This window comes from Rattus norvegicus, chromosome 3, assembly GCF_021556685.1.
Source record: "Rattus norvegicus strain SHRSP/BbbUtx chromosome 3, alternate assembly SHRSP_T2T, whole genome shotgun sequence".
In the NCBI taxonomy this organism is placed as follows: Eukaryota; Metazoa; Chordata; class Mammalia; order Rodentia; family Muridae; genus Rattus; species Rattus norvegicus.
The window spans coordinates 129926732-129954663 of record NC_141536.1 but is presented as its reverse complement, the minus strand read 5'-3'; the positions used below and the strand labels follow the sequence as shown (position 1 = coordinate 129954663).

Sequence of the window (27932 nt, the reverse complement as noted above, 5' to 3'; positions counted from 1 at the left end):
TTAGATAGGCTGCCTAACACTCTTCTCCTTTGTGTGGTTCGTTTACATCCCCAGTTTGCTTTGGCCGCTTCCCCTTTACATTCCTGTCGTCTTTGGGTTGTCAGTATGGGCTGTGTTCTGAGGGGCCTTTGCTCATTGTCTTCTTGCTCAGAAGCAGCCTGAGCTTCATACAGTGCTTAGACAAGCCATGAAAACCCAGAGCTGGGAGTTGGAGTCGGGGCTTGAGGGGGCTCCTTTGAACTCTACTGGAAATCTGGACTGTTTTCCTCAGAGTACTCATATGCTATTAGCTCAAACCAAGGTGGCCTTTCCCCACCTTACAGCTGAACAGTCCTTTAAGCACTGACTGGAGGCCCAGTACCTGGAGCTGATTCAGGTTCTGAGACCTTGGCCTCCCAGCCCTGCACTGCCCCTGTGAAATACACTTTCTGCTGAGGGTTCTGGCTTGGTTCTTTTCCTAGTTTCTCATCTGGTTTTCCCTTCTATCTGGTTTCTTTCAGGCCGCATTATAGTTTGTTTCCTCTCCTGTGTCTATTGGTTAAGTCATAGGTTGTCCTTCTGAGGCTATTAATAGGTGAGTGGAGAAACAAGAAAGTTGGGTCACTGAAGCATAACTTTCCCAGCTAGTGTTTCCACCTCAGGGTCAGATTTAGTAGGTTTGGGTGCAGCCTATTGGATAAGGAAAGCCCTCTGCGTATTCTTGGGCATGACAAAGTTGGAACTGGGAGACAGAACTCCTTTCTGGCGGTTTGTTGACTGGGTGAGTGTCACATGCCACACACTGTTTTCTTTGGGTATGGGTCAGCCTTGGGTTGTGGTCAGAGGGCTTTCCTTGAGAGAACCCTGCATTTGCTAGGTTATGGCAGCTCCTGGTTTATTCTTTAGTTACTCTGGACAGTGGTCTACTTAGGACTGGCATTCCTTCCTGTGATCCATATAGCCTGGAAGGCAGGAGGCCAGTGGAGCTGTTTGTTATCAAGCAGTACCTGCTCAGGCCGAGGAAGGCAACTAACTGCCTGGGTTGGGAGTGCAAGACTCTCCTGGAAGGGAGATCACATTTCTGTTTTGGACCAACTTTGCTTTATTCACCCCCCCCCCCCCCCCGGCCCCGAAAAAATAAAGCCGGGTTCTCCTTAGCTTCCCAGGCCTTGGGGAAAGGTGAGAGTCATCTAACCTCTAAGCTGGCTTTGGCTTTGCGGGCAGTCTGCTCGGGCCCATGCTGAGTCTGGGCTCTTGAAGGAAACAAATCTTAAGCAGGTCTTTGTCCATTGCGCCGTTCTAGCCTGCCGCTGACTACTGTGACCTTCTACTTTAAATGAGTGGCCATTAGGGCTTTACCCTGGGAAGTAGCTGAGGACGAAACATGAACTACATGGCATGCTCTTCACAGCATGAAGACAGAACAACCAGATGTAATTTGCAAAATTTTAAAAAGTGAAAGAATCTTGATATTGATAATAATCATTTTATGAACTGTGGCTTCTCAAGTGTGTGGATGAAGACGGAGCTTTTCATACCCAGAATTTCTGAAGCTTTTTATAAATCAGCTGTATAACTTCATTTTTGTAAGATCTGGGGGAAAATGTAAAATACGTTTTTTTTATATAACCTACATTGTAACCCATTTAGGGAAAAGGTTGGGAAAGGTTGTGATAAAATAAATCTCCCTTTTGGCATGGGAGCTCCCAGTGGGCAGGGCAGGGCAGGGCAGGGCAGGGTTTTTTCTTTTTTCTTTCTTTTTTTTTTATGTTTTTTTCTTTTTCTTTTTGGTTTTTGTTGTTATATTTGCAAGAATATCTATAGAACCTCAATTGTTATGGACAGAGTAGAAAAGAATATTTGTAGAGTAAATAGATAGATCTTGATTTAATGAACAAAATCAGCATCGATCAGTTGGGGGCTTCCGGGTTATATGGTGGGTAGTGAAGCTAGTTTGTTTTCTTAGGTCCTGTCCAGTGTGAGATCTCTCTCTCTCTTCCCCTCTCCCTCTCCCTCTCCCTCTCTCCCTCCCCCCTCACTCTGTCTCCCCCTGCCCTCCCACACATATACATAGCACTTTGCTTCAGGAGAGTGTATGTGATTCAGACTAGGGATATTAACTTTGCTGTCCGAAGCCCCAGGTGTTTTTTTCTTTCTAGAATTGGCTGTGATTTGGCCACATTAAGATGGGATGAGACAGCTCTCTAGCACACAGAATAGCCAAGGAGTTGCAGTGAAGCAGATAGACATGGCAGAGTCTCAAGGTCACCGAGGAGGACATGGTAGGTCAGCTAGGGCAGCATGTCCTGAAGCAGGCGGGCCTCAGAATCTCCCAGCTGACTGGCTAATCAGCTAGTCTCCCAGGCCTCTGAGTAGGACAGGCCTTTTTGTTGGTCTGTGTTGAGGTTGTCCAGATAACTCTGGTAACTGTCAGGCCCGGGGCAGTGCCGGTTGGACCCTGTTACCATAAACACTCTCCAACCCCTCCTGCATGCTCTGTGGAGACCTTTGCTCACTTATAAGCCACCCCTTGGAGAGCTCTCCATGGCCGCCTTATCTTTCTATGCCTTTTGACTATCAGTGCCACACCAAGACAGCCAGTAATGTTTCTTTATGCATTTACCATTATCTAAAGTGAGATTGAAAATTATTGTTTCCCTGAAATGCATGGTTTGCTACTTTCTCCCTGCACTAAGAGTTCTTGACATGTGAGGATACTCACTAAATATTTGTGGAATGAATGACCGTTAACTTCTTCACAGAATCCTAGCTAAAAGTTTATGTGGCTCCTTTTTGTTTCTCTTCTGTAAGCATCTTGTATATCTTATGAAGCTCCATTTTGTACCAAGACAACTCTGTTAGGCTGCTCTTTCCACTGAGGATGAGGATGGTTTGACAAACAGAAGCCTATCTGCATCCTTGCTCAGTGACCCCAGCTCAGATCTGTCAGCTGGGGCTCTGGGTGCTTACTTTGCCTGAATGTGTGCACTACCTTGCCTCTGGGGGTAGTTGGGGTGGGTGAGACATTGTGTTTTCATTCTTCTTTGCCAGGCCTGGCTGCCAGCTGCTTGAATCAGGGAGTAGTCTCCCTGCTGTGTGCCTGTGCTCAGTACATTCTGAGGGGCATTCTAAGTCTTGTAGCTGTGCATGGGGTAGGCCGAGGCTGTGCTTAGGTCTCTGTTGCATCTCACTTGTATTATCTGATGCCCCTCTCTCCCTCCTTCCCTCCCTCCCCCTTCCCTACCTTCTTTCCTCCCCCCTCCCCCCATTGCTTATTGAGGGAGTACACTGATGAATAGAGGTTAGCTAGCATTCCTCAGATTGGCTGCTTTCTGGGATCCTAACCTGTTACCTCTAACAGTTGGCTTTTGGCCTACTTGTGGGTTTCCGACACCCTCCCTGAGTCAGGCAGGGCGATAAAAGTCTCAGCCTTTACAGCTGGACCTGCCATGGCACATCTCAGTTGTGGCTCTGTTACTGCTGTGATGTCCATGATGCAGTGGTAGTGACTTCATCCTTCACTTTTGCATAGGGTGGCCTTCAGGAAATGCAGGGGAGGTGCTGCCGCCTCTTCTTCACTGCTGCCATCTGAGGCTGGCATTAGGTACAGGTCGTGGTGCTGTGACTTAGCTGATCCTTGTATGGTGCCAGGCTGACCTTCAGTTTGCCTCTTCCTGTCTCCGTCTCCTGTGTTCTTGGATCACAGGCGTGACTTACCACACTGGGCTTGGTCTGATTTCATGGAGAGCAGAGACTAAGTAAGAACTGTCAGCAATTCCTGACTATGCACTGGTTTCTCGTTCTCTTTAGTTTCTTCCAAGTGTTCAGCCATAAATGTGGGTAAAGCATAAGAAGAGGGAGCTGCAGATTGGTTCTTGACTTTGGAGTCAGGGAGCTGACATGTATTCCTGGAACCTCTGCTCTTTCTTTGGTTATCCAGGATGTCTGTTTACCTACCTTCCTGGCTTGGGCTGTAAATGGGCATTGGGGTCTGTATGCCTCTCAGTGTGGTGAAGCCTGAGGAGTGTGTGCGGTCTCCTGGGTGAGTCTGTACTTTGGGTTGGGGGGGGTACTTGCGGAAGCTGTTTGATTATCTGAAATTCAACATGATCAGACATGTATTTTATTTGGAGCTCTCACAAAGGAGAAGCATGGCTGGGTAGAGTCAGGTAACTGAGGGACTGCCTAAGGAGTGCTCCTCAAGAACAGAAGGGTATTATTGGGGTAACTTTGATTCTTGGGTGTCATTTTGCATTGTGGACAATATAAGGGTAGAGAACGGAAGAGGCCAATCTAGACCTCACCGGACAGTGAGCCAGAGCACAGTGACTTATGGATTGCAAGGCCAGCCATTGTCTTCTGAGTGGCTGGGTGCCAGGAGAGGAGGCTGAGTCAGATGCGAACTTGTCCAGAAGCAGGAGGAAGCAAGAGGAAGCACACAGTGTTTTGAAGCAGGGGCGGCTGTCTTTTAATTAACTACATTGATTTTAATTATGAAAGTCATATCAAACATTCTAAAACAGTCCTAGCAGTGAAATGTTTATTTTCTTGATCCCCCAAGGCCCTGCTTATTATTCTTTGCAAAGGTCCCAGGCAAACAGCTTCCTGCTTATTCTCTCAGAAATGTGTTGTGCCTATGGATGTGCAGCTATACATATTCTTTTGGCTCTGTTGAAGGGCAACCACGGTGGCCATTGGCAAGCCGTTTCATTGCTTGCTCTTTCTTCTCAGTGTCCCTTGAGATTTTTTCCATTATATTGTAAATGGAGCCTGTACATTCTTTTTAAAAACACATTTTTTTTTTAAATTGTTGCTGTTGAGTATTTTGCATCTAAAGTGAAGGCAGTGAAATACTGGTTTGTAGCATGAGACTTGGCCAGGGGAAAGAAGAGGGATTCATTTTGCTTTAGAATAAACTAGTAAGGACTGTCCGAGGGAGGGGGTTGAGTTTGAAGGGTACAGGGTCCTTTGGTCTGGCTGTGTTACTGAGTGACCAAATATTCTTAGCAGAATGGTTGGAGTCAATTTGAATTGCTGAATAATTTAAAAATATATTAGGAAAAGTATCTGCCATAGGTTTGTTTCCCTTAGTATTTTAGTTTCCTACCCACCTGTCTGGGAGCTGGCATCTTAACCTCCGTCCATGACTGGATATTCTGAACCGGTTTCATTCCTTTCTGTATTCCTCCAGTATTGATCTATAACTTGCTCCAGCTGGCTCATTTGTAACATCATATGATTTAGTTTCCAGACCTTTCAGATAAATTACTTATTTATATGAAGGGGCTGTAATTGACTTTTCGGTTGAGAAACCTAATTCACCAGAGTTGCCGGGGAGAGACATAGTTCATTTTACTCTATTATCAAATCAATGTTCAAGTGATATTTTAGGATTATTTATTTTCCTCAATATAAGAAAAATGTCAAGATTTATTTCCCATGTTTCTTAAATGTCAGAGGAAATTGACCTGAGGCTGGAGAACTCTCCGTGCCTGGTCTTTGGTGGTGCTGGTAAGAATCGAGAAACCGATCACTTGGTGCACATTGTGAATTATGCTTTTGTGCTTGCTGCACCTGGTGTGGCTGTGCAGGAAGCTGGGTCCTTGCTTCTCTGAACTAGCTGGAGAGATCACTTTAGCAGAGATGCGGCCTGTGGGAGTGGGGTGAGCCCATTAAGTATAGGAAGGTTGTTTTTGAAAGTTGAGTAGGGAGAGCTGGTTAGTGTCCCACGTGCGACTTCTCGCTGGCAAGAAACATGAGGGTACATAGAAATCCTTGCTGTGACCAAACTTTATTTTAATCTTAAAGAGGAAGCCTCGGCGCGCCAACATGGTGCGCTTATATACACCCTAGCTTGGTGCATCCACACCTGATTGGTTGTTTACCCATGATCTCATAAGGCACGTCCCGGAGTGGGCAAAGACCTGGCACGAAGGCACTCTTGCACATGTGCACACAGATAACTTCCTGAAAGGGAGTTGGCTGGCGCGGCGAAGGCTGGCGCCATCTTGTAATGGCGGAGGCTATCCTGGCCTTCCACGTGGGGCGCAGTGGAAGCCAGCGCCATCTAGTGGTGGCGAATGTTATTGCGGCCCTCTACAGGTTAGACTAGAGCCTAGGCAAGGTTTGTGTGAGAAGTGGGAAGGTGTCAGTCCTGTGGAAAGAGAAGACTCAGGAAAAGTGTGGGGTGGGAAGACCAGAGTAGTCAGGATGGGTTTGATTGAATAGGCTGTGGTGAGAGCTGCATACAGTAATCCATTCAGCTATCCCAGCAGGTAGAACAACTGTTTCTGGTGACATCTGAATTACAGGCTCTGGAGGAGAGTGTGAGCTCAGTCAGTAGGCTTTACACTTAAGGAGCACACTGTCTACTGGACAAGACAGGCAGAGGGTAGCTGAGGCAGGGACAGAGCAGAGGGCTCCAGGAAGCTGTATGGAGAGTGTATACACTGATAGTTGGTCTTTATTTTGCAATCGTTGAGAAACCCCAAAGGTGTTGAAAGCCAGGTGCCTCATGTCATTAAAACACTTTCTGGCAGCAGAGAATGGAGTATTCATGGGAAAAGACTAGGTTCGAGGAAAAGAGCATTGGCTTCAAATGGTGGCTATGGAGTAGGGAGATGAGACCAAGTTTGGTAGGTGATGGAGTGGACAGGACTTGGTAAGTAAGTGTTGGGTTGAAGAACTGGGGTAAGCTAGATTTTCACATGGACCCAGAGGAATCATGATGCTTAAGGGAAAAGAAAGGACCATGAGCCACAGTCTGCAGTAGGTGACAGGCATGGAGCAGGAATGCCCAGCAAGGTGTGGAGGAACCTGCTTTTCTCCTGTGAAATATTTGTAAGTGTGACAGCCCCCATCGTGTACATTGAACATAGTCAGCTGAGGGGATTGTTCAGCCAGCATAGAGAGTCCCCTGGACTTTCTATCCGTATTTTCATTCACTACCATGAGATATTTTCTCTCTAATGATTAAAGATGTACCTAGCTAGCATCTTTACTGTAAATACTGTATGATTATTTTTGGTGTTAAGATGTTTCCTTACAGTTTCATTCTTGATACTTATAGAAACAAATTTCCTCTCTGGAACAGATAGCCCTTTCTTTAATCTCAGTGGCCTACAATTATGTTTCAAAGTGAGCTCAAGCTCTTGACTGCAGCCCTTTGATGAAGCGGGGGACAGCATAGGCACAGAAAATGCTAGAAGTGCTAGAAGTTGATGGTTTGGCAGGAACCTGGAAGTGAGGCAACCTGGCTGTCATGATACTCAGATGGCTTCTTAGGTAAGATCTTGCCATCTCAGTGTTCTTGGTTAGAAGTGTCTATACCACTTAAAGCACAGAAGGCAATCTGGCCCGTTTCCTTATATCCTACCATGGAGTTTTAGAAATAAAACTTTAAAGTCAAAGAACAAAGTAAAATTCACAGTGCAAAAAGCAGATGGTGTTTATTTTAAGAGTTTATTTCCTAAGAGTAAATGTAAGAGCAGTATAGCCAGATGTCATCTAGACTGGTGGCAGCTCTGCCTGTCCCAGCCTCACTGCTCCTCAGAATCTTGTATAGGCTGTGGTGAGTCAACAGTGTCCCATTCCCTGTCTGACACAACGTTCAGCACTCCTCATTTCAGATGCATTCCCTCAGGGCTGCCAGGGCTGCTAGTTCCAGGCATGGTTTGAACAGTTGGGCAGCAGAGGTTGGGGTGGAGGTGGTGTTTTTGTCTCTTGGGGAGATGAGTTTTTTAAGTTAAGCTCTGGACTACAAGAAGGGCAAAACTGGATATGTTTCCTGTGCCCTCACACCACCACTCCTCAGCTAGGATAACTTCTCTTAGAAAGATGCTGGTTTTACATTACTCAGTGGTACCTATTAGTGCTCTTGTAGAGTACGGGACTGTTACATCGGAGAGTACTGTTGGGATAGATATTTGGTGCGTTAGCTCTGATCAGGTAGAGGACCTTTAAGTTTAGCTGCTTCAGAGGTGCTTCTGAGATGGGGGTCCAGGAACACCGGACTTGAGGCAGGTGTGGTAGGCAGGTTGTGAAATGAAATATACTTTCTTTCAAAGTCAAGGATTAACAAGTAGTGAGAGGACAGCCATGCCATATCTAATATTCCTAGAAAGTGTATCACTTTGTTCACTTGAGGTATGTATTGATAGTAGTTGTTTTAAAATTCAAAATTCAGGCATAGCAGTTTATTAAGTGAGAAAGTGCCACTGTGGAATCGGCAGGCATCAAGACGGTATAGTCTCCAGAGCAGATACATAAAGTATGAGCAGCCCTTGTTACACTGGGTGCACTCACAAGCTATCTGTTTTATAGTCATAACAACATGGGATGGCCTGAGACCTGGTGGTATACAATGGTCTTCTTCAGACTGGCTGGGAATTCACTACAGGCTGATGGTGTTTACTGCAACATGATCTTGGGGGTTTACTGTTCATGACTTTTCTTTGATCCTGAGATGGTCTGGAGGTTGCCTTCAGCTAGTTCCCTGCCATCAGATTAAAGTAAATTACACATAATTCTACTTGTAATTATTTCAGCATGGCTATTTTCAAGGGTAAGATATTTTAAAGTCATGATGGTATTTTTATCATACCTCAAACATTAATTATAATACCTTAAGAGCAAATGTCTAGTCATTATTAATCATTTTTCTAACTATGTTACAGTTGGATATGTATGCTTGTGTGTGTGTGTGTGTGTGCGCGCACACACATGAATTTGTGCATGTGTACACATACATATGTGTGGAGGCCAGAAATTGGCATTAGGCATCTTCCTCAATTATTCCTTATATTTTGAGACGAATCCTCACTGAGCCTGGGACTCACTGATTCTGGTCTACTGGCTGGTCAGTGAGCCCCAGGCATTCTTTCCTTCTCTCCTCTCAGTCCTGGGACTACAGGAATATAGTCTGGGCTCTGCTATGCCCAGTCTTTTACACTAGTGCCAGTGCAGCAAGCACTTTAACTGAGCTATCTCCTAGGTCCAATGGGTTACAGTTTTTAGAAATACCTTTTTCTGTGGGTAGTGACATCCAGGTGGTTGACATATCTTTAATGTATGCTTTTGGTATATGGATTTTCTTCTCTCTGCATTTACAACCCATTATTGTTATAAGGAAGCAGTGTGAATTGTCACTTCCTCAGGTGGATTTAACAGATTCCCTTGCCCGATGATCTGTCGTGGTCCTTGTTCTTATTGCATTTCCTGATAGTTCAGTGCTGATCAGAGCAGGTGTTTTGGGTGATGGGTAGACACGACTTCCAAACAGTGGCGGTATTACTTTAGGCAGGACCCATCAGCCTAGACTATCTTACAGAGGTTGGGTGAGTAGCAATGATGTTCACAGAGTAGAGTGATTTAACTTACCAGGGACAAAAGCCCAATTCTGGTTTAATGGTGTTCTTTCTTCTACAAAGTATGACTGGGATACTCAAGGGAAGCTTCCATTGAAGTTCCCTGAAGTAGCTGCTATGGAGAAGATATATGGGATGTGTGCTCGATTCTCTCCCTTCATTTACCAACTGACTACTAATAAATACAAGACTGTCTTTCATACTCTGAAGGGGACCTCTTAGTTTTTACTTTTTATAGAATTTATATGATTGATTCAAATTTTTATGTTTTGTTGCAATTATTTTTGTTCAAATATTTCAACACTGGCTAGTGCTAATCTTTTAGGTTGGTGCTTAAGTCTTTGACATGACCCATGGTTTGTGGGTCTCATTGAGAGCTTCTCAAAACATGGCATGTAGCCTTCCCCTTCACCAGGGAAAGGAGTAGGCATAAGGAGAGAGCCAGAAAGATGGAAATTACAGTCTTTTGCAATCATTCCCAGGAGTGCTTCTTGTTCTGTTTGTGTTCTAGTCATTGGAAGTGATTCACCAGGTTGAGCTTACAGCAAGGGGAGGGGAGTTCAGCAGTTATGAACATTGGTAAGCATCCCCAGTTGTTTGGGAACTTACCTTCCCACAGTCCTAGTGATCTGTAGTAGCCCTGCTATCTTGAATGAGAAGGTTTAGGTATTTAGAGTGCATAATTTAAGAAGCCCTGAGTTCTTTCAGTGGCAAATGGTATTTAGAGACTGTCCTTTGAGCATCTAATTCTAGATCTCCAGTAGGCAGAACTACTGAGGTCTCTATCCTTATCCAAAATATCTGGAAACCAGATAGAATTCAGAATTCAGATAGTTCCAGATGTTGGAATATTAGCATACATGGAGTGAAATAGCTTGTGGCCTGGACCTGACTAATCATGAGAGACACTTAAAGGAAGTTCCGTATAATATTTTTATGTACCTGCATTTTCAGTATGACCTGTCACATGAGGTCACCTGGAAAGTCATCATTTATGGCTTCATGTCAAGCTTCCTGAAGCTTTCTAGTTTGGAGCATTTTTGGATTTTAGATTTTCAGATTAGGAATATATAGCCTGTGGTTTTTCTCTCTCCCTCCTTTCCTCCCTCCCTCGCTCCCTTCCTCCCTCCTTTCTTTCTTTTAGATAAAGTTCATGCTATTATTTCTCATTCATAATCCACACCTCATTCATCTTTTATTTATGTTTCTTTTTAATTTACTAGGTCTACTGGTGGTAGTTTTCAGTGATACCAGCATAAGTATTCAAGAATTATTTCACAGTATGCAAATAAAAATCTCAGAATGACCACCAAAGAGAACTAATTCTGTCACATTGCACAGGCAGACTCCTCCATACCTTATGGAAATGTTCTTCCACTCTGTGGGACAAAGTTTGAGTCATTGTTTTCAACTTTCTTTTGAATTTTAGGTTGTTTAATCAAATTTTGCATACATTATCTTCTTTTGAATTTTAAGTAATTTAATCAAATTTTGCATACATTATTTTCTAGAAATGATTGATAGATGAAGTCATATTCAGAGAACTCTTGTTCCCACCATTGCCCCTTCCCTTCCAGTTTCTTCTTTCTCCATATGTAGCTTTTTAGAAAAGCTTAAGGCTTCCTCTCTGTTCTTTACACAGAAGCAGTGTCATCCTACATACATTCTCTTTGGACTGGAAGGCTCTGTAGGCTAACTATCTCAAGAGGATTTTGGTTTATTATATTCTTAATTTATAATAGCTTTAGGGACAAAATCCTCTGGATACATTTAGCCTACAGAGCCTTTCAGTTTGTCAACACAGTATAATATGCACTGTACACCATAGCGTCTGTGCTACTTCCCTGGTGATCTCATGGCTAGTCTGAACCTGCTACTGCTGTGTGGCATCACTAGACAGGACTAGATTTTATATCACCAGTCTGAAATGATAAAAATTCAGAATGCAAGTTAGGAATAGTACGGAACGTGTATTTCTTTCACTCCAGAGTGTGAAATCCTAAAGTCAGACCATGAAAGGCAAGGACTGCCTCTGTGCTTTTCTTTGCTTTGCACTCTACTTACATCATGTGTCCTGATGACTGTGCCATAATGTCATATAGATGTTGTCATTAGTCCTTTTTGATTGGTATGACATTCTTTTGTATAGATAAACAGGGTTCTTTTTTTCCTTGCTGAGCCATGATCTCCCTATGTGGCCCAATCTGGCCTCAAATTCTTAATCTTCCAGCCTCAGTGCCCCATATGCTGGGATTACAGGTCCTTGTCACATAATATATAGACTGTGTTCTTCAGAATGTCCCTAGCTTCATGTTTCCTGCTTTGTGAGAAGCTCAATTCCCAGTGGCTCTAACAAGATAGATGGTGAGAGGAGGGGCAGAACTGTTCTAGTTCCTGGGAGCAGCTCTCAATTGTGAGCAGCCATCTTTTGACTTGGTTTTCATCCACGCTGGGAGGCTGCCTGTTACATGATGCTCAGCCCTTCGTGATGCCTGACGTTTTCGTTGCTGACTTGTTGTCTGAAAGTTAGAATTTTCTCTAGGTTTTGACAGTACATGTTCTCATTGATCATACTTTTTGATGGTAGCATCTGTGTCCTGTGTCCTCATGTTTATAGCCTTAGCAAGGATTTGGGAGCAGTGCTATCTGGAATTAACTTTCTAGATGTCATTCACAAAGACCCTCATGTGAAAGTCAAATGAAATAGGTTTATTTCAAAATAATCTTTTGTCTCCTAACACAAATTCTGTCTCCTAAAAAACAATACTGTTTTATTTATGTTGCAGAGAAAAGGACTTGGAGGCCAAGTTCATCATTCAAATGGAGAAAAGCAAAACGACAATCACAAACTTAAAGGTCAGTGCTAAGTGAGCCCTGGTGCAGTTCTGGTTGGTACCCCACGCTTACCCTCTGATCTTTCTGACTTCTGAGTTCACTGTGCCCACTCAGTGCAGTGAGTTGTGTGCTGTCTGCTGAGGCTGTCCTGAGCCCCAGCAGTGATCTGAGCCCAGTGCCTTTTCCACCCTCTTCCACCTGACTAGAAAGTCAGACTCAAGCTGTCGAAGAAAAGAACCGACACTTCCACCCCATTTCCCCTGAGCCTGGGAGTTGCCTGTATTCTGTGAGTACTGGACACGAACACGTTTTCATCCTAGATTTATCTGTTTTGAGACAGGATTTCAGGTAGCCTAGGCTGGCCTCAAACAAGGACGAGTACGATCTTCTACTTTTGATCCTCTTGCTAGGGCTGTAAACATGTTATCACCATGCCTGCTCTGCTGGGAATCAAACCCAGGGCCTCATGCATCATGCTAGACAGACACTCTTAACATCTGAGCTACACTCCCACTTCTTTGTTTTGATTTTTAAATGAGAATCCATCATGTATTCTGATCCTTGATTATCTGACAACTATTATTTTTTCCTTTCCTCTTTTTCTTAAAAAAATATTTATTTATTTTATGTATATAAGTAGCCGTCTTCAGACACACCAGAAGAGGGCATCAGATCCCATCCTAGATGGTTGGGAGCCATATGTGGTTGCTGGGAATTGTACTCAGGACCTGTAGAAGGGCAGCCAGTGCTCTTAACCACTGAGCCATCTCTCCAGCCCTGTTTTTTATTTTCTGAGAATATGAAAGCTTAAAATGGAAACAATAAAAACTGCATTACTTTCTAGGAAAAAATTAGATGAAAAAAACTTCACAATTTTTCAAAATGGTACATTCTTCCTTTTGCTTTTAAAATACATTATTTATTCTGTTTGCACACTGGGTAACAACCTTGAATACTTTTCACTCAAGGAGGAAGCAAGGGTATAAAAGTAATGCTAAAGATAACTTGTTCTTTCAGGGCTTAGCTCCGTTTAGTTTGGAAATGTGAGTCTCTGTGGCCTGCTGCTTCATGGCCAACTGTCCAAGGAATAGATTTCTATTAATTCATGGTCCTGGGCAGTGGATACTCTGAGGTCACTTTTTGAGTAGTGCAACTTGATCCCCAGAGATGGGAATGAGGATAGTACTCTAGACTGCGGTAGCCATGTGCTTGAAGCGTTCTCTACTACAATGCTTTCCCCCGTCCTTATCCCAGTCTCCAGTACAATGTGACTCACTCTGGCCTATCCTGAGGCCTCCTCCTTTGGCCTCCGATGTTTTCTCAGGCTTCTTCAGTTCTGTCTACCTCTTGTTTATAGCAACCTTTCCTTGGCTTCATGTATCTCTGTGTTCACAATGCTTGAACACATCTTGAGTGTATGATAGAATCTATATCCTGTGATTACTCTCTTGCCTTTTGTTATTCATGAGTGAGGGACCACTGGAACATGGTCAGTCTACCAGGGGCCACTCCATTAAAGAAAACAGACTTCCCCTGATGGTGAACCATCAGCTGTTGGTAGCTCCTCATGAGCCCCTTCTCCTGGCTGGACTGTTGACTGGCTTGATTGTTGTGCAGGACTTGTGCAGGCAGCCATAGCTGCTGTGAGTTCATGAGGCAGTGGTCTGCTCCTGCCCTGTCTAGAAGACATGGTTTTACTCTAGTCCTTCTCAACTTCTGGTTCTTCAAATCTTTCTGCACTGCTTTTGTAATGCTCACTGAGTCTTCCGGGGAGGGCATTGCTATAGGCATCCCATGTAAGGCCGAGCACTCTGTAGATACCTTTTGTCTGGACTTGTGGGTTTCTGTGTTAACCATCACTCACTGAACAAAGAAACTTCTCTGATGAGGTTTGAGAACTAATCTGTGGATATGAAGATATACATTTAGATGGTTTGATGCTTTGTCTATTTATCTGAAGTAATGGTTTACTCCTAGGGCCTGTGAGTTCACCAGCTATGGGCTCATGTCTAGATTTACCATACCAGCCATGCATTTCCTCTGTGGAGTAGACCTCAATTCTTATCAGTGGGTGGTTACCTCCCGTAATATTTGTGCCACTATTACACCTATAGGAGATGCTCATACTTTTAATATACTGTTTTGTTCATTGTTAATGCTTTAAAAAATTTAAAGAAGTAGATTATATTGAAAAGTACACTGTACCATGTGTCCAAGGTATAAGGTTTTGGAAACATGTGGATTGTTTGGGGGTTCAATATAAGCTTAAAGCATGGAACATAAGATACATGCAAACATCTGTGTTAACTTCACAGTATGATATATCTTAGGAGAGTTTTCATTCAGAAAAGGAGAATTACTTCTAGGTGGAGTGTTAGGGAAGCTTCATGGAAGAGGAGACCTCTGACTTGGAGTTTTCAGGGTACCACCAAACCACATAGCTCCAGAGGGCACCACTTTTACCAGAATTAGTGTCCAGGACCCCTGAAGTTAAACAATGTCCGGCTCTGGGGGTACCTGGAAACAGTCAAGAGTCATGCAATATAAACAGACAGTCTGACTGAACTTTGTGTTCATGTAAGCTAATTATATTAGTTAAGGCCATAGCTGATGGTCATCATACATATATACATACATGTGTGCGTACATACATACATGCATACATACATATATACATACACACATACTACAGATTGTGGACTTCTTAGGCTGTATTTATTTATTTCATTTATTCTATAGGGAGACTAATAGGAATTAAATGCTGATTAGTGTTTTAGTCACAAATTTTATTTCCCAATTTGAATCACTAGTTAAATGACACTACTCTTTATGTTGTTGTCATTGTTACCACCTCATTTTCCTATTATTTTTGTGAAAACTGTCTTTCCAGATACCAGAAGGAGGAACTGGGGATTCAGGCAGAGAACGGACCAAGACCTTCACCTATGACTTCTCTTTTTATTCTGCTGACACAAAGAGTCCAGATTATGTTTCACAAGAAACGGTATAGTGTGACATTCTCAAAATCTGGGTTGTTGAGATTGTTGTTTTCTTATTAAGAAAAACAGGACTACTCTAAAACACTTTAAAAGAACTTACTTTTTTTTGCTGAATTTAATTTATATAAAATTAGCATTTGGTAACTTAGCTTTTTAAGTATCAGATGGGAATATTTATGTAGACCTGATACTTCATTCCTCTAAAGCTTATTTTTTTTTTCTCACCATTTTGAGTGTGATGATCGTAGCTCGAATGGTTTCAAAGCTTGGCCATGAGTCTCAGTTTGAAGGATTCATGGCGTAGCATTTGGTATCAGGAGTGTGACATTTGTATATTTAAGTTTTGGGAATAAACCCCTTAACCTTGAGTCCTGCTGTGATACCGAGCATAGGAAATGAATATCAAACCCAGGCCACATTTCATCTGCTCTTGTGGAGCAGTACAAGCTATAGAAAGGATTCTAGAAGGAGTGCGTCTCCAGAATCCATACCCTAGACTCATGCTAGGATTTGTTTAAGAAACAAGAGAATCAGACATCCCTCGATGACATGCAAGGCACTGACATTTCATTAGAGCAGAAAGACCGCATATACTCCTAGGTAGGCAAAAGCTGGGTGTTGGAGCAGAGCTGACGTGTACTAACACAGGTGGTGGAAGAGCATGGGCTTCATTGATGGTCGAAGCACCGTCACTGTGCTCCCTGTCTTCTCAGTAGCTTCCTTAGGTATAACAGACACATGGTTCAGGTCTTTTTATGTTAATGTGGAACTTCTTGACCAGGGTTGTAAACCTGAAAACTAGAGCATGAAAATCCTAAGATGTTTCTGTTCAGAGTATTGCCTTAGTGGTATGAATTGCCTGGGAACTTGTTAGAATATAGACTCTCAGGATCACCACTAATACCACCCCCTACCTGCACATTGGGATAAGCATGAACCACCACACCCCACTCAAAATAGTGTGTGTGTGTGTGGGGTGCTATACGTGTGTCTGGAGATAATATATTTGTCAAGATATGCAGTGATTTGTATGCATTTTGATACTAAAAATGTATCTGATTTAGAAGTGGTTTGTGAAGGAGAGACTGACTTTTAAAGCAATGCAGATATTGATGTTGGCGTACTGTAGTGATTGTATCCAGAAGCCGTGGACTGAAACATTAGTAAGGGGGAAGGAAGAGTTAAAACCGTAGAGAGAGGAAGTATCCAGTGTGATAGAGGAGTTGGCAGAGGCAGAGAAACTGATATTTGAGTTTGTCTTGAGTCAGACTGCTCGGTATTCTGTCGTGTTTAATCTTCGGGAGAACCTTGGTAAGCTTTAGTGACTTGCTCAATTCATAGTCAGATTACCTTTCAGTAGGACCACAGCTGAGGCCATGGTGCTAATGTTAGAGGAGGTGGAAAGCCTATGTAAGGGAGAAAAGGAATTATTCCAGCTGACCGCTGTGAAGAGAGGGCAGCCTCCTCTCACACCAGTAAATGAGAGAGGAGAGGTAAAAGAGTAAGGAGGAGCTGGGTTCAAGTGGCTGGTCTATCTACGCTGACAGTGGAGAGTCTGGCACAGAAGGCTGTGGATGTGGAGCCCAGCCTGATGCTCTGTTACACACATGGGAAGTAAGTGACACGAGGAAGTAAGGGACTTTTAAGGGGAAAAACAATTTATTGTAGTGATCTCCAGAATGTTCCCAAATGCAGACTGAATGAAAAGCCTTAGACCTTCCTTTTTAACATACTTAATGATCTGTTGGATTTTCTTGCTTTTCTCGAATTTCAAGTCTTTTGGGACAGAGGGCTGTGCAGAGAGATAGAGAATACTGTGTGACCACAGGACCTGGCTGGGAAACGTTTGCAGACCAAATAACCCAGTTTACAGATGGGTAATCTGTGGGAACAGGTGATACTTTGTGACCTGCACAATAGTTGAGATGAGGGAAGTCAGAACAAATGTAGCCCTTCTCTCTGGGAGTTAGAACCCGATGTCCAGTTTCAAGGTAGATCTAGGTTGTGCAAAGCTTTAGGACAAGAAAAGTGCCATGCTTTAGGTGGCTACACAGCCTCTCTTGTTGGTGTTTCAGGGACTCTACAGAGAGGAGCCTGGGGTTGTCTGAAGAACTTCTGAACACACTCCCTGTGTTAATAAGGCGACAGAGATGCAGGGAAAACAGTTGTCACTAACGTTAACATATTGAGACACTCCCTCATCCTCCGTTAGCAGTCAGGAAGGCCTCAGTACCAAGTATCTACTCAGCTTTGCAGCTTGCTGGTGACGAGTGAGGGGAGCCAAGCACCATGAAGCCAGCACGGCGGGAGCTACTGGCCTTCTTTCTTCCCCCTTTTGCTTCATCAGTTGACTGTAAAAGTATAAAGAAAATATATCATATCTATTGCTATAAAGTTTCCTTTGAGTCTAAAAAACAAGCAATTGTTTTAGAATTAGGGGAAAAAATCAATGAGCAATTTAAACCCACATTCTTGTAAACTTCAGAGCATTAAATAAAGTCTTAATTTTCTTCATGGTTCTTCAGCACTCCAGGTGCAGGCTTTGATCTCATACTACCTGCCTCCTTATTTCAACCTTGGTGAAACCAGCTAGATGGCAGTGTCTTTGTTTTAGCAGTGCCCTCTTGTGGTAGATTCCCTGCTAGTGAGACCCTAGGATATCTTGGATCACTCTTGAAATCAATTTTAAAGTGTTTCCACACACGGCAAAGCATATAGGGCTAACTGTGAGGGGCTTGGTCAGGGTTTGGTGTTGATGGGATAGTCAGTCTCTAGTCAGTCTCTAGATTTGAGTGTGGTTTAACTGCTTAGCATGATTTATTTTACCTTAGTCTGGGCTATGAGAAATGTCCCTACCCTATTCTCTGAAATGCCTGTGGAAGATTTTTTTTTTTTTTCTGCTCCAATCTGAGAAAATTGGAGAAGTAGAATTTTTACTTTCAGTTCATACAGAGTGGAGAAAGGAGCCCCAAGCTTGTTGCCTGGACTCCTGAGTTCCCTGGAGTTTGGAAATGAATCCTCTCGGCTAGCACCAGAGTTTGTGATTGTAGAAGATGTCACTAAAGCCCTGTGATGAGGGTACAGCCCCAGTTCTGCTGCTCTTTACGAAGCCTGAGTTCTGACTTTCCCTCTCAGCTTCCTCATCTGAGGGTTCACGAGCCCTCTCTCCTTTGAATTAATCAGTGAGCCTGTGACAGTGCCCAGTAAATGTGAGCTGTCACGGCTGGGTATTGACTAAGTCATTAGACTTTGACAGTGAGATTAGAAAATAACAGTGTCTGAAGCTCAAATGGGTAAAAATTAACTGAGAACGAGTGGCTGTAGCCATTTTTGGTAGAAATTCAGTTGAAGTTACAGTTAGTAAAGTTCCATTTAGGATCTGAAGCAAGTGCAAACCAAACAAAAGGAGGGAAGCCCCAGTCTATTTGGCTATATTTTTGTTGCATCCAGATTCTGCTGTGGTCAGGTATGCAGTACTCATTTGGGAAGTTTTGTGATGTACTGATTGCTAGTTTCATTTAGGGAATCATATTTCACTGGACTGGGTTGCTGGCCTGGTCACTGAGTCTCTTGAGAGCTCTGGTCCTCTCACGGCTAGTATAGTTTAGGATTTGCTGCCCTGGGTAGTTTGGGAGAAATGGCTTTCTGGGTCTCCTGACCTTGGCTTAGAGGACATCATCATTGTAGGAGCTCTCACCTTGTACTGTGGTCATCCCATCTATTTGTTTTTCCAGGTCCTTCTGTGAACCTGACGGCATACTTTCTGTGGCATCTCTTGCTGCTGATGCTCCTAGTGTCTGTAGCAGAGGGACATTTGAGTTGGCCTTGTTAGGCTGGGCTTAGAGGACTTGAGACATCAACTGAGCTTTGGCTAATCCCTTCCCAGCTTGGTGTACTAGGGCCGCTTGATATGTTCATTAGCCTCACTTACATTAGGTGTCCTCCTGGAGTGTCTGTGCTTCATCCTTTACCCCCTCCTCCCTCCCCAAATGGTGGTTATGTGGTGCACTGGACAGAAACTTAGGTCATGGTTGTGACCATCTCCACCTATCTTGTCTCCTCCACACCTTGTCTGCAAGTATCTGGATAAGTATCCAAACAGGTAAATAAATACATTGGGAACCTCTTGTGAGGGAGCCCTACAATTGTTGTCTTAGCGCCCCACTCCCAGCATTCTGCTACTCCAGGTCTCCTAGAGATACATCCTTGAGGAGTATTGGCCCTGAGAAATGAAAGCTTTTACTTGGCAGGATTCAGACAATAATTTCTGGCTTCTGTGACCTTTAGGTTTTGAATATTAATTTCTGAAGGCTTTGATAGATGAATAGCTTCACACATTATGCAGTTCTGAATTTTAACATCACGTGTTAAAATCTTTGCTCCCAGACACAATTGCCACTTGGCCTTGTTTACATTTATATTTCAGAAGTTGTTTGCTAACTTAAGCAGGAAAGAGAACAGTGTTGCTTTTTGCTTGCTTGGAAAGTTTACTTTTGATTAAAACCTGGCGTGCATACATATTCCGTTGTCATAGCTCGGCAGTGAGTTATTTTTATGCTGTAATCCCTAAAGATGAAAGTAACATTCAAGAACATTGTCAATATGGCAGGGCTTTTGTTAAATCCACGGTGCTTGTATCCTTTGTGTTTATCTTTTTTTCCCTTCTTTTTAGGTTTTCAAAACTCTGGGCACAGATGTTGTGAAATCTGCATTTGAAGGTTATAACGCTTGTGTCTTTGCATATGGGCAAACTGGATCCGGAAAGTCCTACACTATGATGGGAAATTCTGTACGTTGTTTAGTTGTTTGTGTCGTGAGAGAAGGAAGTTTCTTACTATCTTTTCCTGGAGTGATAGAATTATCTTTTATGTACCTGATCTGCACCAACTTTTCCTGTTCTGATCTTCCTTTAATAACAAGATAAAGCTCAGTAATAAGTTGAACTATATTTCCTTGGAGAGATTTGAAATTAGAAATAGTTTTATGTTATAAGCACAAATAATGGGTACAAATCCCAATTCATTTCTGCTTTTAAAGGCCTTATTATCTTATCAAGAATGTAATTTATTCTTCTTTTCTGCCAGCATAACAGTTTGAATGAAATTACCAAAGTCTATTCTTTTTGAAATTATTCAGAACATTTTTTTCCTAAGAACAGTGTAAGAAAGAAAATCTAACTTTTTGATGGAAAGGTATTAGGTAAGTCCAGCAAACATGAAAAAGTTGACCTTATAGAGAGAGCCCTTACAGTTTATATGCTTATAAACACAGCATCCCCAGTTTAGTGATTAACAGGCACATACATTGTATTTGTACCTGAGTATAGAAAAGTACGATGTAGGTAGAGGACATGGTGGTACATACATAATCCCAACTTCTTGGGAGGCTGCTGCAGGATGGTCACAAGCTTCAAGCCATCCTGACGATCAACTCAGGGAGACTGTGTCTCAAAAAGGACTGGGAGTGTGGCTTAGTAGCTTGGTGGCAGAACACCTGCACAACGTGCTCAAGGCCCTGACTGCTCCCTAACAACACAGAAAACAAAGAAGCAAAGCAATAGCTACCAAAACCACACAGGGCTGTTTAAGACTTAGACAGTGCTCTCTGTGTGTGCGCTCTTACATGTGAGAGAGAGAGAGAGAGAGAGAGAGAGAGAGAGAGAGAGAGAGAGAGAGTGTGTGTGTGTGTGTGTGTGTGTGTGTGTGTGTATTTTTTTTTCCTCATGTGGCAGCAGAACTCAGTTCAGTACTGCCAAGCCCGTGGCTTGTTCTTGACGTAGACCCTGAGAAGCTTTAGGGCTCCCTGCCAGCAGACACAGTGGTGTCTATAGTGCTCAAGGTTCGGTGGTCCTTTTAATTATGGTGTTTGAGGGGAACAAATCTCAAGACATCATATCAGAGCCTGGAACCTGGCTTCTCAAGCCCCGACTTTGTGCTTACATAGGAAGTGTGACACCAAACTGTGCGTCACGGTGCTGGAAGCTAGGACGAGCACGGGAGACGACGGCACGGTTGGAACGTCCCATTGAACTTTGACTATTATTTATTCTCTTTTTGTTTTCTGACTGAACTTTTGAAAAACAAAACTCTAAAAATGAAATTTGTATATCCGATCTCTACTTTATATAAAACATTTACACAGCACTTCTAAACACCAGGTGCTTTCCCCCCACCCTATAGGTAAGTACAGCTTCAGTATTTTACCTACTTATTTAAATAAGAACAAAAACTGTGGTGGAAGGTTCAGTTTTCCTTGCTAACAGTTGGTACCAATTGAATGTAAGATACAAAGAGGAAAAAGAAAACCCTTAAGATGGCAATGATAATTTTTACAGTCTTGAGAGAGGAGTTAAGTTTCCAGTGGAGTGTTTTGCCTGATGCAGAGTGTCTTGATGTGGGTTTTCATTACTGTGATGAAACACTATGACCAAAAGAAAGTTGGGGAGGAAAGGGTTTATTTTTATTTGGTTTACACTTCCACATCTATAGTCCGTCCATCACTGAAGAAAGTCAGAACAGGAACTCAAACAGGGCAGGAATCTGAAGGCAGGAGCTGATGCAGAGGCCATGGAGGGGGTCGCTTACTGGCTTGCTTCCCCTGGTTTGCTCAGCCTGCTTTCTCATAGAATCTAGGACCACCAGCCCAGGGATGGCCCCACCCACAATGAGCTGGGCCTTTTCCCATCAATCACTAATTAAGGAAATGCTCTTGTCTGCGTAGATCCTTATCTTACGGAGGCATTTTCTCCATTAAGATTCCCTCCTCTCGGGCTGGAGAGATGGCTCAGCGGTTAAGAGCACCGACTGCTCTTCCAGAGGTCCTGAGTTCAATTCCCAGCAACCACATGGTGGCTCACAACCATCTGTAAAGAGATCCGATGCCCTCTTCTGGTGTGTCTGAAGACAGCTACAGTGTACTTATATATAATAAATGAATAAAGCTTTAAAAAATAAAAAAAAAAGATTCCCTCCTCTCAGATGACTTTCACTTGTATCAAGTAAAGCTAGTCAGTCCACAGGGTGCTGCTCACAAGCTTGTTCATGCTTGCAGAACTATGATTATGTAGCTACACCACTTGGACAAGGTGACATTTCTCTTCCTAAGAGAGAGGCCTTATACAGAGATTGTATAGCAGAGGAAGGCTGGCTTCCATAGTTAAATGTGCTTTTGCAACCTACATTTTTAATATGGGTATCTGGAGGACTTAATAAAGTTATTGTTTTTTTTTTCTAGTGTTTCTTTTCTGCCTGGTATTTGTTATCCCTGCTTTGTGATTTATTAATTTTTAACATTTATTTTACACTATAAATTATCTTCTTTGATAGAGAATATGCCTCCTTATCCTTGCAAGCCATTGTTAATTGATTTAACATCTTATAAAAATATACAAGTCCTAGCATTAGAACTTAGAAGAACTTACCTAGCATTAGAACATTAGAACTTAGCTTTTATTTCAGAGAATAAGAAGTCCTGTAGTGGAACTTGATGGAAGGTGTGGGCTTGGCATACAGGCCGCTGGAGCCTAAGTCCATGCCAGCAAAATGCAAATTCATGGTCTGCCTGAAAGTGACGGCTATGACACCCTTCTTTATTTCAGGGGGATTCTGGCTTAATACCTCGGATCTGTGAAGCTCTCTTCAGTCGGATCAATGAAACCACTAGATGGGATGAAGCCTCTTTTAGGACAGAAGTCAGGTAGGACCATGATGTGAGATGTAAAGTTCTGAGGGAGCCTAGGCTGCTTGACTTGCACAGAGGTCTGGGAGAGATGTGGGTGAGGGTGGAGATTGCCTAGGATGAGCCTGCCCCTTCCTGACCTGACCTCAATGTTAGTTAGGAATAAAAGTGAGACTGCATGGGTACAATTTGTGTGTGAGGTGGCCTAGCTTGATGGGAAGCTTTAGTATTCTATTTTTATCTCAAATGGAGTGAGCCTTGACTATCAAGTGTATACAGTCAGGCTCACTCTTTTACTTAACATCAGTCTGGGTGCACAGAGCACCTTCTCCTTTTTGTTACTGAGTCTCTGTCAGGAGCTGGTCCCTAGGGGTCTTGAGCAGAGCTGTGTTGACCTGTGCTGCTCAGAGCCAGTTGTCCTCTTAGTGACTGTGACTCTGGGCAAGTTATTTAAAGCACACCAGACCTTTCGTTATATTTTTACAGATGATAATCCTTGAACCATTGCAAGGATTGAGTGCAATACTTCTTATAAAGTGCATAGCAGAGGTGTATATGGCTGCTGTTGCTATGAGAATTGTGCTTGTTACTATTAATGTCTTAAAACTTTTTATAAAATTAATTCTATTTAAAATTTTTAGCTACTTAGAAATTTATAATGAACGTGTGAGAGACCTACTTAGGCGGAAGTCATCTAAGACCTTCAATTTAAGAGTCCGTGAGCATCCCAAAGAAGGACCGTATGTTGAGGGTAAGAAGAAAGTTTCTTGTCTTCATACATTCACTCTCCTGTTCTCCCTTGGATTGGTATAAAAATAAAAAAATACCAAAGTGTGGTGATGATAAGAATTTAAAAAGTTGTTTGCTTTTGGAACTTTAGTATTATAGAAGTGACAGGAGCTGGCACTCGCTAACTTTCATCTTGTATATCTATATATTGTATATACTAGGTGTTTTGTAAGGCCTACTCACCATTTCTTTGGCTTTAAGAGCTCTCTTGGAGGTTTGTTTTCCTAGTTCCTCTAACAAAATGATGGAGTGCTGACCCCAAGCCTGTGTGTCTCAGTGACAGTGCATTTTACTAGCATACGTTCCCAGACCCTAATGGGTGCTGGATGGAAGGAGACTGTCCCGTGCCTCTTGTTTGTCTTCCCGTGGTTCTTGACTCTGTGTTGTGACAGGGTAGCTGTGGTGGACTGAGCACCCACCTCTGCATTGTCAGGAAGGGCCTGGCGGGCAGTGAATGAATTCACCGTCTAGACTCAAACAGGAGAAGTGGTTTATTGAGTATCATACAGAGGCACAGCAGGCTAAGCCATAGCTAGAGCAGCACATTAATGTGCTGTGGAGGTCTTCACTTATACTTAGGGTGGGTCTCTTTGCGTGCAGTTTTCTGGCATGTAGCGTGTGCCCCATGTGAAGGAGGAGTACAGTCCAGACTGGCTGAAGTACAGTTCTAAGAGGTCAGCTTGAGCCTCTGCATGTAACCTTCAGTTGTGTATCCTGTACTATACAATTAACAGCCATGCAAACAGGGTCATGCAGTTCAGGACAGTCTTGGTCGAAGGATCTTGGCACCATTTCTGGGCTGCAGCTTTGTGGTGTTAAGTTGTAACCTTCTGGTATGAGCACTGCAGTTCCTGAGCCATGATTGTGAAAACTTGTTACCAGTGGCCGCCCCCATTCCTATACTAACTGAGGGACAGTAGTCATGGAGGGTGTTACATGTAATGTTGTACTGTAAACTAGCTCTTGCCAGGTATTTAAAAATAGGCTGTGATAGTTAATCTTGTTGTCAACTCCATGGGATTTCAAGTTACTATGGAAACCAATCTCTGGGTGTGTCTGTGAGGAACTACTCAGACTACTTTAGTTGAGGTGAGACTACTTCACCCCAAATGTGGGTAGCACCATGCCCTGATTTGCAGACACAGACTGAATAAAGGTGAACATAAGAGCATTTATCGCTGTTTCCTGACTATGGACTCAGTGTGTCTCATGACCAAGTGCTTCCTATTTCTGCCACCATACCTCCCCCATGGTGGTGGACTGCATCCCCTTTAATCATGAACCAAAATAAACCTTTCCTCCACTAAGTTGCTTTATCAGGTATTATCACATCAGTGAGGGAAGTAACTAATATTGGGTTGTTATGTGGCCAATTTTGCTCTCTCAAAGGGGACCGAGTAACTGCTGGCGCAGCCTGTAGGCATTGCTAATGGAAACATGGTTTCTTATGGCATTGTCTATGAAGTGTGTTTCCTTGCTATTAAGAATGGGCCAAAACATGGGTTTGAAGATTTACCTCTTTTAGTTCCCGTTTTTATCTTGAGGTCATCTGTGTGCCATAGGACCCATTTATATTTTCTTCAGTTCCCATTGTGTCTGTGCTCTGTCTCCCCAGAGAAAGGTGTGCAGCTGTGTCTGTGTGTGTATGTGCTGGGGCATTGTTACGGAATACCTATTGCTTTCAGTCTAACATGAGCCTTTACATTTTTCTTTTAATTGTTGTAGCAGATGTCAAAACATATAAAACTGATATATGAAGGGACAGAATAATTAAACAGGGTACAAACATCTGGATATTGACCTTTGTAGTTATAATCCTTATAAATAATACATTATTCAAATATTGGGGGGTATGGGTTATAGATTATATGAGAAAAAATAAAGTGTCATCATTCAATGTTTAGACCAAAACGAGGTCAAGGATTTAACGGGAAATATGAAAGAATTACATGATTATAAGAACCATGGGTTATTTTTTTCCAGAATTGTAGAAGGGGGGCTTTTTTTAAAGGTTGATTTAAAAACCCGGAAGCCATAGAAGAAAAATTATTTTCCCCCCATCATGATAGGAACTAGACCTAGAGTTTCCTTTGAGCATGCCAGGCAAGGGCTCTATAGTACTAGGCTGTATCACCACCCAAGCTCACACCCCCACTCCTGCTGTTATGAACGGCTCTCTGTGGAGGGAGCTCTGCAGTGGATGGCAGCATTCCTAATATCCTTTGACTTAGCAGTTCTACTTCCTAGAATTTATTTTGTAGCCACATTCCCATGCATTTGGAAAGACTGATGCACAAAATATTTTAACAGCTCATTGTATTTGGAAATAAAGTAAAACAAACAACCTCTGTAGTCTCAAGAGAAGGCTGGTTAAGTTGGTTGTGGTTCTGCTGTACAGGCATTTCTCTGTAGCCTTAAAAGTGAATACTAGGTCACCTTAACGTTACAGAGGATCCTTATGTGTACATAAGTAGAAAGCAAGATGCAGAACAATGTTGTGATCTGCTGCTCTAAAAATCATTTTATCTTGATGTGATCAAAGGGTCTCATGTGTGTCTAGCCTAGTATGTTCCTATGTGTATGGACGGGGAGGGAGGACAACTTGATAGTGTGCGTAACTGCCTTCGTATGCTGGCTGGATTTTTGAAGGGTATAGGGGAGTCAGCCAACTTTGCTTACCTGACAGAAGAGAAACAAACAAGAGAGTTTGCTGTAGGGAAAAAGCAGAGGAGCCCTGTGCACTTCAACTTTTAACCTATGAGCTACTCTCCCTTCAAGAAAAAAGAGGCAGTAAATTTTTTTAGAGTACACTATGTTTTCAGGTTTTGCATGAGGGTTGGGCCTACACGAGGTGGTTCCTGAAGGTAGACCTTTTATTCTCTTCTTCCTTGTGCCATGGCAGCTTCCTGGAGATTGCTGTTGATAGCTGCGGCCTCACTCTGTGCAGTGGCATGCAGTGGGCGCTCATGCAGTGGGTTCTTGAAGCCCACTGGGGCCGGCCAGCTTGCTCAGCTCCCTGTCTGCGTTACAGAGCACCGCTCTCTAACATCTTCAACCACAGGACACAGATGCTGGCAGATGTGTAGTCATGGATGATTCTTAGGGGGAAGCTTCATTTACTTCATTACATAACAGAAGGATTTCATTGCTCCTTTCTTCTTTCTTTCCAGATTTATCCAAGCATTTAGTCCAGAATTACAGTGATGTGGAAGAACTTATGGACGCAGGAAATATCAATCGTACCACTGCAGCGACGGGGATGAATGATGTCAGTAGCAGGTCGCACGCCATCTTCACCATCAAGTTCACTCAGGTAACTGCAGCCATGGAGCAGAGGCTCCATTCCTCAGGCCTTTCCTGGATGATTAGCAGGAGCTGAGCACAGATCATTGTTGAACCAGGAACAGTAGCAAGCAAAGGTGACTGACTGTCACTTCCTTGTTAATTAGAGTTGACCATGTGCTGTGTGCTCAGCCTTTCTGCATTCACAATGATTTAAATGTTCTGATGTATATCCTTAAGAGATATTTAGCAGGCTTCCACCTTGTTCTAGACATAAGAGAAACTTGCTCTGTGCCTAATTAAGCAAAAGTTTTCATTGTTATAAGCACTGTGGGAGATAATGGATTTTGAGGCTGAGCAGCTGGAGGCCAAGGTGAGGAACGGGTGTAACACATTATCGCTCCATGGGCCCTGGTGGTGTTGATTATGATTAGAGCCATATTAGAGTTCCGGGAACACTTAGAGGCACTAACATAAGAATTCGTTGTGGTCGGGTGGTGGACAGCATCTTGAAGGTGACTGAAAATGGCTGAGGAGAAGTAGTTGTTACCAAAGCCAGACCACAGGAATACACAGTTGCGAGTCTTGGCTTCAGCAAGGTTTAGCAGTTGTCATTGCCTGTCCACACTGACAGTGAACACACCAGCAAACAGCCATACAGGCCTTTACTAATTTGAAGATTAGAGACAGGAGAGTGAGTCGAGTCTCCAAAGCCAGTCAAAAGCACTCTCAGGCAATTCCCTGTCCTGCTGGATCATCCCTTAGAGCTTTGCTTTACTCTACTGTGGTTTACTGGCTTGTTTCAGCTTTCTGATAGATGCTTAACCAGGATGTAGCAGACTAGTTTCTAAGAGGTTTGTAGGTCCATCAAAATATATGTTTGTTATTTTGTTGCATTTGGTTCAAAATATAAAACATAGGTTAAAGATCTTTGGAAATATATAGTTCTGGTAGGATTCAGAAACAAGATAATTTAAACTTTAGTATTTTACATCTTTAAAGATGT

The 27932-nt window shown here is 42.9% G+C and overlaps 1 protein-coding gene across 19 annotated transcripts in view; it reads left to right on the top strand.

Annotated features, from left to right (window-relative positions):
• The window catches only part of Kif16b (kinesin family member 16B), a 291124-nt gene that overhangs the window by 20350 nt on the left and 242842 nt on the right, over positions 1-27932 (top strand). For 13 of the 19 annotated variants that reach the window (XM_087652208.1, XM_087652213.1, XM_087652211.1 and 10 more), the window contains 6 exon segments: positions 12131-12200; positions 15070-15183; positions 19851-19967; positions 22776-22873; positions 23497-23606; positions 26815-26957. In XM_087652208.1, coding sequence (XP_087508334.1) covers positions 12131-12200; positions 15070-15183; positions 19851-19967; positions 22776-22873; positions 23497-23606; positions 26815-26957 — 652 coding nt within the window. 19 annotated transcript variants of the gene reach the window in all.